Below are 16,474 nucleotides of genomic sequence, written 5' to 3'. Positions count from 1 at the left end.
ATATTGAAAGCTAATCTGTACGTGCTTCACATATATTCACGATGCGATTATCAGATATTAGTCGTGCGCTAATGCCTATAATTGGCGTCGTGTCACTGCATTGACACTGACGGGTGTCAAATGTCAAAGATTGGCGGTTATTATCCACAGATTTGTAACGGTTGTCTCACGTGGAGGTTGGAAGCATTAAAATAATTTTGGATGATCTTAGCGTTAGTCATGAACGTGTCGTGAATAGTCGATTTTAATGGGACTATCTGTGGAACCGATTAAGAAATCGACTAATTGAATTAACAACATCGTAGCAAACATGTGTTTTTGTTTCTCAATTCTAATCGTGAACAATTATCAGTTGAACATTGTTTGAAGTTATTTCCATATTAATATCTGGTGATCAAAGCCAATACTATTGTTCTGTGTGAGATGCGTATCTGTACGTGTGTGGAAGGTCACAGGATGTTGCGGAATCGTTGAGGAAATGTCTATTTTAAGTGCTTCTTTTTTAATGCCATTCAAATGTAGTTGAATGAGTCAGAAAAAAATCTTTTTAATTAGTAAAAACAAACAGGACGCTGTACGCTCAAGAATAACATTACATGGAGTGCTCACGATCAGTCACTTCATGTGTCTTTGACTAAATCCAAAAATTTATTTACTCTCATCATTTGAGTGGCCAGTTCACTATTGCACTTAATGTTTTTTTTTATTGCCCTTGTAGACAGACGAGCATACGGCTACCTGATGATGAGTGCTTACCGTCGCCCATGGACTCCAGCAATGCTAGGGGCAGAGCCAAGCCGCTGCCTACCTGCTGTACTTCTTCTATATATTCCGAGATCGTCGGATTGTAATGAAATTACTGATAGATGTATATAAAAATGAGTTGCTGTTCGTTAGTCTCGCTAAAACTCGAGAACGGCTGGACCGATTTGGCTAATTTTGGTCTTGAATTACTTGTGGAAGTCCAGAGAAGGTTTAAAAGGTAGATAAATATGAAAATGCTTGGAAATAAATATAAATAACAATTTAGTTTTTCCTCTGATGTGTCCCCCGTCGGACGGATTCCTTTTGCTCGTTTTAACTTATTTTATAGAAAAGTTTAGGTATTTTCTTTATCGATTAAGGCACTACAAAGTCTACCGGGTCAGCTAGTTACTGATAGATAAATACACGAGCACGCTCCGGTGACCCTAAATCGAGCCACAAGTCGCAGTAAAGATAACGGGACACGCACAATGAAATCAATTAATAGTTTAGCATAACAGCGTCGATTATCCGACGACCTACCTTGGCCCGGCGCGAACTCCGCCAGCGTACGCCCTACGTGTAGCGGAGTGTCTCTGCAGAATTATTGATGTGTACTTGTGATTACTGATTGGATTCATTTACTCTTCGTCATAATAAAACTAAGCTGCAGCTCATCGTATACTCCTACAGTTGGTTTTACTTTAAATAGTCAATTAAGTTTATTGACTATCTTTTTTTATGATTGAGGGATTACTGGTGGTCCGTAGGCTTTTCCAGTTTCACCAGTACAGGTGCGCGAGCAAGGGTTCAGCCAGGAGGGGTGGGATTTGCTAACAGCCACCCGAGCGCCTCCAAAAGAGACCTAACAACTCAAAAGTAGCTGCTTCTCTGGGGTCCCTAAGCCTGTCCTAGCGTTAGAGCTAAAAGCGTCTAATGCAAGGGTTATTGGATTCGATGGATCCGTAAGGACGTGTTCACTATCTTTATGGGTTTTACGAAGTATATATGTCTGAATGTGCGTTATTAACGGTGATGGGATGTATTGTGTGCCCGCACGGCGGTTACTACTATCTTACCAGTTACTGCCACAAAGCAGTCGCGTGGTCCGGTTCAAGGGTATGAAACGCGGTTGCGGAGTACAATAGATAGTTGGGGCTGATGATATCGGCAGTTACGTCTAGAGGTATAAAGCTCTGGCAGCCACTTAACATCAATTGAGCTGCACGCTTTTCTGTCCGTATTCGGCAATAAAAATAACTGTGGTAAATGCTGGTTTTTGTTTGTGGTTCACTTTGATACCGCTCTTTGGTATCGTTTTGTTTGAGAACTTAAATATAACAACATCTCTGAATCGTGTGAACGGAAGTATTTATAGAGTCGAAGCTTCTTTTTTTACGATTGAAGGATTACTAGTGGCCCGGAGGCCTTTCCAGTTTCACCAGGACCGGTGGGCGAGCAAAGGCTCAGTCAAGAGGGGTGGGATTTGCTAACAGCTGCCCGAGCGCCTCCGAAGGAGACCTAACAACTCAAGAGCAGCTGCTTCGCGAATAAATCTACTACCGGATCGGAATCACGGCCCGCTGAGAAGATCCGGCGAGAAACTCAGCGAGCAGTCGAAGCTTTAAACTTTGGGCCCACCTGTTGCCAGAACTGCGCGAGTAGATAAATCCTCTCTTTCTTGAAGAGCCAGTCCATCGAGTGCATAGCTTGCACCTCCGCCTCGGGTGCGGCGGGGAGGCTGGCCGCGCCCGTGGGGTGCATCCGGCTGGCCTCACGCCCGGCTCATGCCGCCGCCGTCACCAGCGCGACCGCACGCACTCGCCGACCTCATTCACAAGCATTTCTTTACAGCAGCAATCAATTCGAGAATCGATTTTCCTTGAGTCGAATGTTCTTTTATTAGGCGAGTTCGCGTGCCGTTTTCGCCTGTAAAAGAAAAAGGCATTGATGAAAGGGGAACGTTTTTCGATTGTGTTTTCGTAGGCAGACAATCGGGCAGTCGGTCGGTCTTCGTGTCGAAACTAATTTGGATACAGTTCTGATGTTCGGCGCGATACGTTCGGAAATATAAAATTGACAGGTTCGTGTGTAACAGTAGTCGTTATGGCTGCGTCATCAACGTCTTAAGAAAGTACATTAAACGCTTTTCTATGAAACTTTTGTTACAAAACGTTTATGCTGGATCCAAAAAGGCTGTTTTTCAAACATATCATGGGTCTACGTCATTTTAAGTGATATAGCACATTGCTTTTTCATTATAATGAGGTATATATTTGCATGCAATTTTACTACAATAATAAATAAACCCATGTATTAATGTAATAAATATTTCAATCTAGAATGTTCCAACAGTACAGTTCCCATATTTAAATACGTTAGTTAAATAAATGCAATTGAAATTCAACTTAAAAACTAACTTATCGCCACCTTGAACAAAGAGCCGTAAACCGCGGCTTGTAAATTTTATTTTCCGCTCTAAGTTATGAGCTTACAGCGGGAATGGTCTGTCATCATCAGCTTGTACACAAAACTGCTTACTTTTTACTATGTTTTGATGCATCTCAATGGATTGTACCATTTAGCCCACTGAGTTTCTCGCTGGATCTTCTCAGTGAGTCGCGATTCCGATCCGGTGGTAGATTCTGCGAAGCACTGCTCTTGCTAGGGCTAGTGTTAGCAAATTCTATCAGGATGAGCCCGTGAGCTCACCTACCCGTCCGGGCGTAGTTGGAATAGTCTCTTAGACTATTAGCGCATAGTTAGGGAATAAAACATACTTTATAAATACATAGCGGTAGGCAGCGGCTTGGCTCTTCCCCTGGCACTGCTGAAGTCCATGGGCGACGGTAACCACTCACCATCAGGTGTATGCTCATCTGCCTTTAAGGGCAATAACAAAAAAATCAACAAACATTTTTTTTGATTACTTATTTTTTTTACAATTTTTTGTAGTTTAAGAATGTGAGTCATCAGTGATCAATAAGAAATGCAATATGTTTGTGTGATTGTTGTTTACAAAAGTTAACGTCGTGGAAATTCCCAAAGCAATTACATAAATTTATTATTTAGTGAACATTGAGGTTTCGTCGACTCTGTACATCTTTAAAGTTTCTTCAAATGTGTTTTTTTGCACTTACCTATCTAACTCTGTACAATGTTTCAACGATGATATGATCCTTTTAATGTATTCGATTTCGTAGCTGATTAAAGTTTATGAATTAGACCACGAGTCTGTAAGGTGGATTGTGAGGGTTGAAACAGTGAATTACTGGCGTGTCAATCAATAAAGCATGATAAGTGCGGGACTTTCGTGCCACCGATATGCAAACAGGATTACGCGCCGGCACGAACGCGACCGCCCCGAATCGATTAGTCGATTGTTAAAATCGATTCGGTTAATTAGTTCAACTCTGCTTGATGCCCGCCACTATTGGGTTTTAGATTTTTTTTGAAATATTTTATCCGAATTAAAGGAAACTGATAACTGTTTGTTGGAATTTGTTACAAGTTTAGCCTTATCGTAAAAATGTATATTATATATGTACGCTGATCGCGAATGCAATCAGGCTTATAGAGCACGCCTAAAACTCATCTTTTTACGGTTGATTGAGCAGACAGCCCGCTCAGTGTTAAGTGGACACGGGAACCTAGGGCAGTCACAATCCGGTTGCAATAGAGCTCATTTTCACGGAACACAGTACGGCTTGCTGTAAGTAGGATGTTGATACCGATCGGTGCAGGCCTCGACCACTACCTCGCAAATTACATTTTACAGCACGGTAACGTTCGTTTATCGAAGAATTTAGCCACGAGCATCACGTTAAGCAGATATAATTAATTTAAAATTGTAGCAGCTATAAGATGGCGGCACATTTTAATCCTACGACAGTCAATTTGTCAAATACATAATATATATTCGGTATTCGTCGTGTGTATGGGTGTGTGTTCAAGTACTTGTCTGTTTTTGGTGGTATGTTTACATTACCTTTAACGCAGTAAACAATTCTGATTTTAGTAGTTTTTAATGCGGAACATAAGACCAGGGGATCCATGCCCGACCGGCCTCCGGTCCAAGATATAAATACAAGTATCGACTACAAAAATAAAAAATACGTAAATAAAACCCACAATATTTCTTAGGGAATGAGTCATTGTAACTCATTAATTTGAACAGTTTGATATTAGTTAATATTCATTAGCGGGGAGGCTAGATGCGGTAGATAAGGCCGCGCCGGCCCTCCGAGGCCTTAAAACATTGTTATCGTATTGACACCGCTACTTATAACATTACTTTATGCGCTTCGAAACAGGTTAATATAACGATCGACTTCATTATAGATAACATTTTAATTGAAAACTAAATATTAATTAAATATTAAATAATTAAACTAATGTTTTTTAGTTATATAGGGAGACAGATGAGCTCACTGTCTACCCGGTCCGAGTTAGTAGAGCCTGTGGACCGTGGAGTGGAAATCTTCATAGTATTGCAATAGCCTTTATTTCTTTCAAATAGGAACACTTTTTTTTGGCGGCAAAAATATTTAGCGAAAAAATTGCCATCTTAAACTACATATTTTGAAATTCGAATTCAAAATGCGAACATTTGTAGCTACAGCATACAACTGCTTGTTTCGATTCCATGTTCAAAATTCAAATACCGAAGTACTTCGCGATACCGCCGATTCTTTTAATTCACATTACTCTTTAATTTTGATTCTTATTTATAAAGGAACAAGGAAGAAAGTTTTATGACATGACGAATATCGATAGCGATCATAGCGTGCGCCGCGACAGTTCGCCGAGAGACTAAATTCAACAACTTTATTTTTCTATATTATCGAATAAAATAAATCTTATTTTATTAAAATGTACATTTGAATTGTAAATCGGTTCGCTCGTACTGGTTTTTATTAATGGCGTCGCATTATTTTAGCTATTTTCGTAAAAATATATCGGAGTTTTCGACACGACACTAATATTATAAGCTAGCTAAGACACTGACTGGACTTATGCTCTAAGATCACGTATTGACCAAAAATAATGTTAATGTTACTAGGGAATCCTCTTTTTTTTTTTAAAGTCGGTACCATCAAAAATGATTTACGATTGTATTCATACATTCGAAGACATTTTATAAGTTACAAAATAGTCTGACAGGTGCTCGCTCCACTGAGACGCAAGCGACACGACCGCGAACATTTTTATCGCTCGCTATAAAATGTGACTCGGTTCGTCTTTAGCGTTAGGAAGTTGTCGCACTACACGAGCGAAGATATGCGTAGATTTTAGAATACGAGTTAAAAAAAAATTTTTTTTTTTATTGCTTAGACGTGTGGACGAGCTCACAGCCCACATGCTGTTAAGTGGTCACTGGAGCCCATAGACATCTGCAACGTAAATGCGCCACACACCTTGAGATATCAGTTCTAAGGTCTCAGTATAGTCACAACGGCTGCCCCACATTTCAAACCGAAACGCATTACTGCTTCACGGTAGATACTGAAAGACGAAAATAAAGTTGATTTGCATTGTTATTCTCATCATTTTGTCGTCAAATTAAATATTTTTGAAATTTATGTATTTAAGATTGAAAAATTTAAATTTAAATTATCTTTTATAAACAGTATTATTTTGGCAAAAAATATCTTTTCCTTTTTGTATAGTGAAGCTTTAGAATCCATAAGTTGGCTCGCGCGTAAAATACATCAAACAATATAAAATAAGTGGGCAACGAATCGAACAAATATAGTCTTTAATGAACACACATAAGCAACAAAATCTCTGATCAATATAATACTATATTCTGAATGATATTCCCTTCAAAATTCAAATTAATAATCCCTATCTTGTTTCAATAAGAGCAAAAATGGCTAAACATTTTTTTCGTGATCGGGAATCAAAACTCTGTCAACAAAATGGTGAATTCAGAAACATTCAAGTCGATCTTTACGGGGTTAGATTAAAGACGATAATCACTTGGCAAGAACTTCCCGAATCCCAATTTAGCCGCGAAATAGTAAAAATCTATCGTGCATCGATAGAAGCTTTCGTGACACAAAAAAGTTAGTTTTAGTTTCTCGAACAATCGATGCCTTTAGTTTGATAGTTCTTTTTACTTTCTAACCTAATTATTCACATGCAAGCTTTTTGAGGAAGAGAATAACTTTGGTTGACGGGCTATGAAATCAGTGGCCATGACGATAAGTTGTTTCGTGTAATATTAGGATAGATTAGACATACTCATCCAGTGTCGAACCCGTATCTTAACGATCGTGACCTATGCATAGATACCCACAAACAGAACTGTCAGTTTTATAAAAGCAAACATTCGAAATTCATAAATTCAAATTCGCATTTCGAACGTCATGTTTTTTTCATTGCGTTCTTGTGGCTCTTGTTTGCGAGTTATCGACACCGTACTTTGTCAGATATTTGTAGGGTCACCATGAAATGTTTATATTTTCATAATATTTCATTTTTACGATTTTTTCTTATGTTTCCCAAATCTAAATATAGTTTCACTGAGTAAAACAAACTTTAATATAAATTTGTGAATAGTTATAGACGGATTACCTACGTTAACTTTTAGTTACTTGTATAAGAATCCTGTTACCACGATTCTGACTGCTTTAGATAGGCAGGCGAGTTCACGGCCGTACTGAGTGAGTGTTAGGTGATTATCTAAATCCTTAGTACTATATTATGAATGTCACCATCGATCTTGAGTCATAATGTTAAGGTTTTGGTATTAAAATATGCCAGAAGGTTCTTACATACAAGCTCACAACACAATGCTGCTTATACGAATATGAATGTGTTTAAAAAAAATGTGGAACATGTTTAGAATAACCATTTACTATTATTAGTACCTACCTATTAACAATGATTTGAAATCTAATTAGAATTCCATGATTCTGACTATTTCATGGTCATATAAGAATCAGTTTTTTTTCTAAAATTCGATTTTCGAAGCTTCGTCCTCCGCGCCCTTTGAGCTGCACTCGTTCTGAAACTCGATTACAGAATGATTGCATATTCTTTGATTGACGTTCAGTGTACTTTGTTTTACGAACGGCGACGGTTTCCGAACGACTGCTAAGTGCCCTTTTGTCGAACCGCGCCATTTACGTTTTTTCGTGCAGTCAATGATAGAAGGGTTTTGTTCTCTCTTATTTGTAGACATATGTGAAATAATCAAAAGGATTATTTTAACGTTTGATACGAACGAATGAAATACCAACAAAAACATTTATATAGCTATCCGAGCATCCAATATTGTATAATTATTAAAGTTAATGCGAGACTACGCCCCCAAAATGTTTTTATCAGGTCAAATATGTTTCTTTAAATGTTTTCTTTTTTTATTTGTGCTTTCAATATACTTCTTTCAATATTTTTAACCAACTTTGAAATTATTTTTGGTTTGGAAGTATTTACTCTCGACCTGGTCATACTGTAAAGTTTAATTAACTATAAGTTCATCCATCTAGACAATTTAAACAAATCGCATAACTGAAGATAGCTTCAGTCAATGTCTTTTAAGATAAGCAAGTCTAGTGCTCAAACTGGATGGTGCACGCGTACCATCCAGCTACCACCCCGTTAATTACCTACGACTACTGTTTACAATTAATAAGGGAGCAACCTTCCGGGCGCGACCCCCGCACAGGGCTCCGTTGGACCACCGTTGCTCGACGAGACAATTAACTTATTAAACGTAAGCCATTGATCGTTAACAATTTCCTTGATGTCATATCTGAATATCACTTACTCTATGGACTATATATATACACGCGTGGACTTTGTGCAGGTTGTCTAGGGGCTAGAGAATAGTTTGAATTCTGCGTAATTATTGTGGTAGAACTTGTTGTACCTCAACTTGTTGTACCTGTGCTCAGGTAAGATCGTCCTACCTGCTTCTGCCGCGAAACAAGGCTTATCAGTTCGAAGGGCGGATAGCATTACAATCTTATTAAGATTTGTAACTACAATGAGTTACTATATTGTAACTATAATGAGACCTTAGAACTTATATCTCAAGGTGGGTGGCGCATTTACGTTGTAGATGTCTATGGGCTCCAGTAACCACTTAACACCAGGTGGGCTGTGAGCTCGTCCATCCATATAAGCAATAAAAAAAAACCAAAAAAAAAGATTTTGGGTGGCGACATTCTGATGACAAAACAGACAAACTAATCCGCGCATGAACTGGTTATGAATATCTCAAGCAGCAGAGCTTTTCGTATAGAAAATAAGAAATACGATTTATTTTTGGTAATGGTAAAAAATAAAATAATATAATTCGTTTTTCAAACTATTACGTCAATGCACAAGTCATTATGAAAGTTTATCGATAACATTGTATCGATGGATCGCGTGTCTGCCCCCTATTCATATATTAATGGCAGGTGTAACACTATGACATGTCTTTGTGTCAATTGTTTTAGTATAAAAGGTGTTTTAAAGGTTTAAAGAGAAAGTGCTCAACTTAAAAAGTTCGTAGACGACTTAAAAGTTCCGGTATTGACACAATTTTAAGTATTTCAAGAGAAGAGTAGTGAATGTAATTTACACTTAACTCATTTTTTAGGGTTCGTCATGACCCTATTAGTGGACAGATATAATTAATGAGGATATTCACGAATAAGTTGCCCCACCCTGTCGATCTGATATCTCGTGCAGCGGAGCCTTAGAATATAATACGTCATGGTGCAGAAAGTACATGCGACCAAATATATAATATCCTATATTACAATTTTCTTGGCAGACTTGATCTTCTTAAATCCAACAAGGTTGGTCTGTATTTTTGCTGTGATGACACACACATAATATGTATATTGTACCTAATTTTGAAGATTTGACTATTATATCTATATTTGATTGAATCTTTATGATTTATCACAAACAGGATGACTTCCAGAACGTACTAAAACATACTAATAGTCACAAACCAACGATCTTTCGATTGCATACCAAGTGTACCACATCCAGGTACCAGAGTCAATAAAATTGTTATAGTTATAGTTAAGAATTGATCTACCATCAAAGAAACTAATTTCTTTACAAGACAACTTAAGTAGCTACGGCAATTAGCTTTTGAAGAAAAAAACCACAACGACAATGGCTACCGCAAGAGAACACAATGAACAGCCGTCGGTAATTGCTGGTGGAATTCGCGAGATGTTACAATTACAGTAACCAATTATGTTGATCGAACTAATCTAACTTATTCAGATGGAAGAATTGTGGCGGCGCTGGCTGGTCTCCTCGCGCCATCTCTACCTGCTGCTGTGGAACACCTCGCAGGGAGAAGGAAAAGCTGAGCTGTCATTATCGACCTCATAGCAGCTGTATTATGATGTCTTCGAGCTATGGTAACCAGGTTAGAGCACATCATTTAATCACTAATTTTATATTTCTGTGGACAGCTACAATCGTTACAGAAAGTAAAAAAAAACACTAATTTTATATTTCTGTGGACAGCTACAATAGTTACAGAAAGTAAAAAAATATATATCTGGTTGAGACCATGTTTATATGCTGGAGATATTGATTGAAAGTCTCGGGGTATAGCTTATTTCTACATATTTATCTAAACTGCATGCTACATAATTAATGCAGAAGTAGATGGAATCACACGTCTCGGCAGCATCAAGACAGCGATAATAATAATAGCATTAGCCGAAAAAAACTTTCCACAATACAGCAAATGTATTACCCAAAAAAGAGATAAAAAATGGTAAACCGATAAAAGTAAAACTTAGTGTAGTTGAGAGTTGTTCGCTAGTTCGAGATTTACACCCCGTCGTGAAGAGGGGAGGGTGAACGAAAAAACACATCGACAAACGTAATGTGACGTTTCGATATTTTTTGTCGACCCTACTTTGTAGGGCGACCATGCTTGGGTTTTACGATAGAGAATTGTATTTTTATATTGTATTTAGAGTATTTTGGAAATAGATCTCAAAGCAAAATTGACGGTTGTTCTAGTCATCCCTAACGCGATACAACTAGAAAAAACATTCGAATTATGTCTAAATATCCCGTTTTAACTTCATTTAATGAACAATGAAACCGCACGTGGAGGGTGTTGTTTTCACAAAATGCTTCTATCTAGTATTTGTTCTTTTTATTTTATTTTTACTGACATTGTAGGCAGGCGAGCACACGGCCCACCTGATGGTAAGTGGTCACCGTCACTCATGGACGTCCGCAATGTCAGGGGCAGAGCCAAGCCGCTGCCTGCCAAACTGTTATAGCCTACCTACTGTTATAGCGTAATACGATAAGCACACATATAATTTACCTCTAACAAACCACAGATTTAGTTTTGGAAGCATGGTATCCCTATTCAGCGAAGACAGTGTGTCATTACACCCTCGCGTGGGAGCCGGGGTCCGACGGTTGTTGAGCTGTTGTCGGTCGTCAGCAGTCGTCAACGCTGCAATGTCGTAACTCAATTGCTATGACATAAATACGTACTTTGAGCTCAGTGGTGACGCGAATCAAAAATAAAACTATCTGAAGTTTCCCACATCAAGGTTCGTGTAGAATCTACATACTACTTGTGGTTTAAGCATGACTAAAGCAGCCATTGGTATCTGATGACTTCAGTAACTGCCCGCGCTGGATTAGAGATGGTGGGTTCATCGAAATAAATTAATAATTGTTAATAAATTGTTAATTGTTTTTCACTTTTGTTCGTGACTGTATTAGTTTTGTCATATTTCAAGTGTTTTATTGAGCCGTTGAAAATGATTTGAATCGACAGTCGGCGTAATATGAAATGTTTATTCGACTATTATTTGGTTGACAATGACCATGTCAATGGCAAGGTAAACGCTAGTCCTCTACCCCTAACTAAAACTGCCTCACTGGAAATATGACTACCTAATAGCTTTGTGAATTGACCTTTCAAACTGGAGCGCATCGCAGAAAAGTGTAAGTGACTCTTTTTATGATTGAAAGATTACTGGTGGCCCGGAGGCCTCTCCAGTTTCACCAGGACAGGTGGGCGAGCAAAGGCTCAGCCAGGAGGGGTGGGATCAGAACGATACAGAGAAGATTAGCATGGCCCATGTATAAGCGACTCTACAATCACTACAAAAGTAGACAATCTAATACATGAATGTGGAAGGAAACAAATGATACGACTTGCATCTGATTAAATTTTGATTAAATTATTTACATCTGCTCCTTCCGATCCTGCTTGTTATTTACAAAAATATAATGAAAATGCCTCCTCATAAAGCAACTTGGCTATGCTTTTGGTGTTTCAGATGTCCAAGGGCGACCTCGCACCGTATGACAGTCGTATTCTGCTTTTCTGGACAATAAGAAAAGGTATTAATTATATGTTTGAGGTAAATTTCAAATTATCAGATGCTTCCGAAAACTTCCACGGTGAGAAGTTGCCATCACTCCCTGGTCCTCCATAGGAACCAGGAAATATTTAACACTAGACGACCTGTAAGAACGTCAATCGATCTACTTTTTTTATTGCTTAGATGGGTGGACAAGCTCACAGCCCACCTGGTGTTAAGTAGTCACTGGAGCCCATAGACATCTACAACGTGAATACGCCACCGACCTTGAGATGTAAGTTCTAAGGTCTCAGTATAGTTACAACGGCTGCCCCACACTTCAAACCGAAATGCATTACTGCTTCACGGTAATAGGCAGGGTGGTGGTACCTACCCGTGCGAACTCACAAGAGGTCCTACCACCTGTAATTACGCAAATTATAATTTTGCGGGTTTGATTTGAATAAAGTAAACCGTGAAATCTGTAAGCGCTCATTCATAATCGCCAATAGTGTGTGTGACGGATATACGAGATGCTAATTCAGAGCCCACGGTCCGCGTGATTGTTTATGTCAAGTCAGTAATATAAAACGCGATCTATGCACAACCCAATGAGTACTTTTTGTAACACAACACCGTTTACAGTCGCATGTTCTGATATCAGTCAACAGGCACAAGGTATAGGCGATAGCGATTTTCAAATATTTATTTTCATATCCGCGCTTGACGAAGCAAATAATTATTGATTGCAAAACGCCTGGTGGCTTTTTTGAGGACTGTAAATTTGAAAGTAGTCTAATAATTTAGTTATCACTGTGGTCTATAGACATCACAACGTGCAGGCCACAGTCCACACACGGCTCAAGACACCCGTAAGATGTCGAAGACTCAATTGGTTTGTATGTCTTCTTCACGGCATAAATAGGATAGTGGAATGTTCCCGTGTGGTCCCAAGTATATGCCATTATCAGTTATCATGCAATATTTTGCCTATCTATGACTGGTAAGCTCGAGGGGCTATATGCTAGCTTCACCAAACATGCAGGCGTGCTCACGGGGATCAGCCTGGAAGAGTATCCTAACACAGTATTTATAATTTTACGTTAACCATCTAATGCATTTTTTAATTCAGCTGTATTTTTTTAGCTTTTCGCCAATCTCTGTTGTTGATATTGTTCATAGGCTTGTTGATCACGTCATCTCGGATCCTCCCGATCCACTAACGGTGCTTTTAGGTACTTCAAGCACCGGTCACCGTTCTCGTCGAACCCGTCGCTTGCGACGAAGGGCTCGACGAGTAAATTAACTCTCAGACACAGCCCACTGAGTTTCTCGCCGGATCTTCTCAGTGGGTCGCGTTTCAGATCCGGTGGTAGATTCTGCGAAGCACGGCTCTTGCTAGGGTTCGTGTTAGCAACGTCATCAGGTTTGAGCACCGTGAGCTCACCTACTAAAGTTAGGGTTACGCTGAAATAGCCCCTAGGGCTATCAGCTTAGGTAGGAAAAAAAAAGGCTTGTTACGTTTGCATAAAATATTACTAGACAACATCTTCTGCCTTAGACCGAGTCCACTTCCTCTACAAGTATTACAGGGCATTTTGAATTCTATTACTATTGGTTTAAACTCGATAAGCCTGTGTATGAACCGTGGGAACATCCGAACCTCAATACTGATAACACAGCTATTCATGTAATACTAAACCTTTTTTGTTCATTCATAACAAACTATATTTTGTCTCTTTCACGCGTATGGATACGCGAAACGTGCGAAGGAGATGAAGTCTTTATTAAATCATTGAATTCCAATGAACTGTCACTTATGGCTTTTTTTGTCGCAATTAGTTTTATTGCGCATTTAGTTATTAGCGTAGATGAGTGACGAGCGTACGGCTCACCTGGAGTTAAGTGTTTGTCGAAGTGGATGGACACCAGAGAGTACATGCTGCTACCTATTTTAGACATGAATCAGACCAAGTGAGCTTATTGCCTATCTCGAAGTTCAAATTGCTCTGGATAGCTCTTATCTTCCTGTCTCCTATCGTCGATATTTTTTTTCTAAAGTCCAATTTTGTTCTATGAGCATATTTGGTTAAGCAAAACCTCTATTTGATGGTCATTGATTTTTTTTCTCCTACCTATACTGATAACCTTGAGAAGCTATTTCAGCTTCACCTTGACGTGTAGGTGAGCTCACGGGGCTCAATCCGGGAGTGTTGTTAACACTGACCCTAGCAAGAGCAGTGCTTCGCAGAATCTACCACCGGATCGGAAACGCGACCCACCGAGAAGATCCGGCGAGAAACTCAGTGGGCTGTGAGAGTTTATAATACTGAGTTTCTATCAATTTCCTCATTCAGCCTTGAACCCAGCATGTTCACTGTGCCGTGTTTACAGAATGGCTTAGAAGACGTAAGACGCGCGCCGGCGCCGCTTCTAACATAAAATCAAATTACACGTAAACACGGTTTTATTAGAGACATTAGATCATTCATTAATCGAACGAAAATAATTAATAATTAAAAAAAATATGCAAGCAGCACGCTCGTCGTCGCGGCCTAAAAGATAAGGCGCCCGTATCGAGCGATGTGACAATACCTGTGTTCGAATCCCGCTGGCAGGTACCAATTTTTTTATTGAAATTCGTATTTGACTTATGCTCACGACTAATTCCTACGATGAAAAATTACATCGCATAGTAAAACTCCAATCCGAATTGGATTTAGGTCCTGATGTCCATGGGCTCCGGCAGCCATTTAGCATTAGATGGTCCTCCTTCTTCTTGCGTCAATAGTCTTCAATACTGAAGGTCATCGACTATCGATCTAGAAGTAGAGCAGAATAATTGGCAAATTTCTTTTTAACAGTTTGAAGGATTCCTTTAGTTTTAAGGTCCTCACCAGACTAGCCCAATGGCACCGCGTTACTGTATAATATTGTCTGCAGAAGATTGACTGCTTTCTAACAGGGGGGTGGACTGCTTTGGATGGCAGTGAAATTGCGAAGTAAACCTGCCATTAAATGGTTTGTCTCATCGATATAATATTAATAAAACACAAAGTCAGAATATCAACACATGCGGCGAAATCGGTGCTCCCGGCGGCCGTAAATGAATAAAAAAACGACCCTCCGCCTCGCTCGCACGTATTGCGTTGTCCCTGTCCAGCGCTGGCTGCCGCACAACATCTGCTCTCAATGTGATCAATGATGTTTTTTTTATCAACTTTTATCATGTCAATGATTGTTATTGACACAGAATAATGATGTCGAAACTTTACCGATGGTCGGATCTCGAGTGTGCCGCGTGTGGATTCACGTCGGAGGAGTGGACAGGGAGTCACATTCGGAGTCACCCAACACCATCATATTAACCCACTTTTAAGGCATCGAAAACGTTTCAACGCCGGAAAACGTGCTGAAGATTAGCTGCTCCACACGGATTTCCTCCCGTATAAGGAGGAGGAATCTCACACCCCCGATTACTCTCTTTAGTCAATCCATACCCTGGGCCAGGAAGGTCAAGTACCTGGGCGTTACCCTGGATGCATCGATGACATTCCGCCCGCATATAAAATCAGTCCGTGACCGTGCCGCGTTTATTCTCGGTAGACTCTACCCCATGATTTGTAAGCGGAGTAAAATGTCCCTTCGGAACAAGGTGACACTTTACAAAACTTGCATAAGGCCCGTCATGACTTACGCGAGTGTGGTGTTCGCTCACGCGGCCCGCACACACATAGACACCCTTCAATCTCTACAATCCCGCTTTTGCAGGTTAGCCGTCGGAGCTCCGTGGTTCGTGAGGAACGTTGACCTACACGACGACCTGGGCCTCGAATCTATACAGAAATTCATGAAGTCAGCGTCGGAACGGTACTTCGATAAGGCTATGCGTCATGATAATCGCCTTATCGTAGCCGCCGCTGACTACTCCCCGAATCCTGATCATGCAGGAGCCAGTCACCGTCGACGCCCTAGACACGTCCTTACGGATCCATCAGATCCAATAACCTTCGCACTAGACGCCTTCAGCTCTAGGAGCAGGCTTAGGGACCTCGGTAACCGTACTCGTCGAACTCGACAAAGAGTCCGCCGTGCAACCTAACCCATGAATCAGCTCGCTGAGTTTCTCGCCGGATCTTCTCAGCGGGTCGCGATTCCGATCCGGTAGTAGATTCATTCGCGAAGCAGCTGCTCTTGAGCTGTTAGGTCTCCTTCGGAGGCGCTCGGGTAGCTGTTAGCAAATCCCACCCCTCCTGGCTGAGCCTTTGCTCGCCCACCTGTCCTGGTGAAACTGGAAAGGCCTCCGGGCCACCAGTAATCCTTCAATCATAAAAAAAAAAAAAAAAAAAAAAAAAAAGATTAGCTGAATATCTATACTAATATTATAAAGCTGAAGAGTTTGTTTGTTAGAACGCGCTAAT

The 16,474-nt window shown here is 40.0% G+C and overlaps 1 protein-coding gene across 4 annotated transcripts in view; it reads right to left on the bottom strand.

The window, feature by feature from the left end:
• Window positions 1-16,474, bottom strand: part of LOC101736914 (homeobox protein cut) — a 180,833-nt gene that overhangs the window by 157,799 nt on the left and 6,560 nt on the right. For all 4 annotated transcript variants that reach the window (XM_012696913.4, XM_021352547.3, XM_021352549.3 and 1 more), the window contains exon 2: window positions 2,386-2,673. In XM_012696913.4, coding sequence (XP_012552367.2) covers window positions 2,386-2,508 — 123 coding nt within the window. In that variant the 5' untranslated portion in view covers window positions 2,509-2,673. The remainder of the gene's footprint in view (window positions 1-2,385; window positions 2,674-16,474) is intronic.

The sequence above is a fragment of the Bombyx mori genome, chromosome 16 (assembly GCF_030269925.1).
Source record: "Bombyx mori chromosome 16, ASM3026992v2".
NCBI lineage: Eukaryota > Metazoa > Arthropoda > Insecta > Lepidoptera > Bombycidae > Bombyx > Bombyx mori.
The sequence above is the reverse complement of the archived record's forward strand: the minus strand, read 5'-3'. Positions and strand labels throughout refer to the sequence as shown.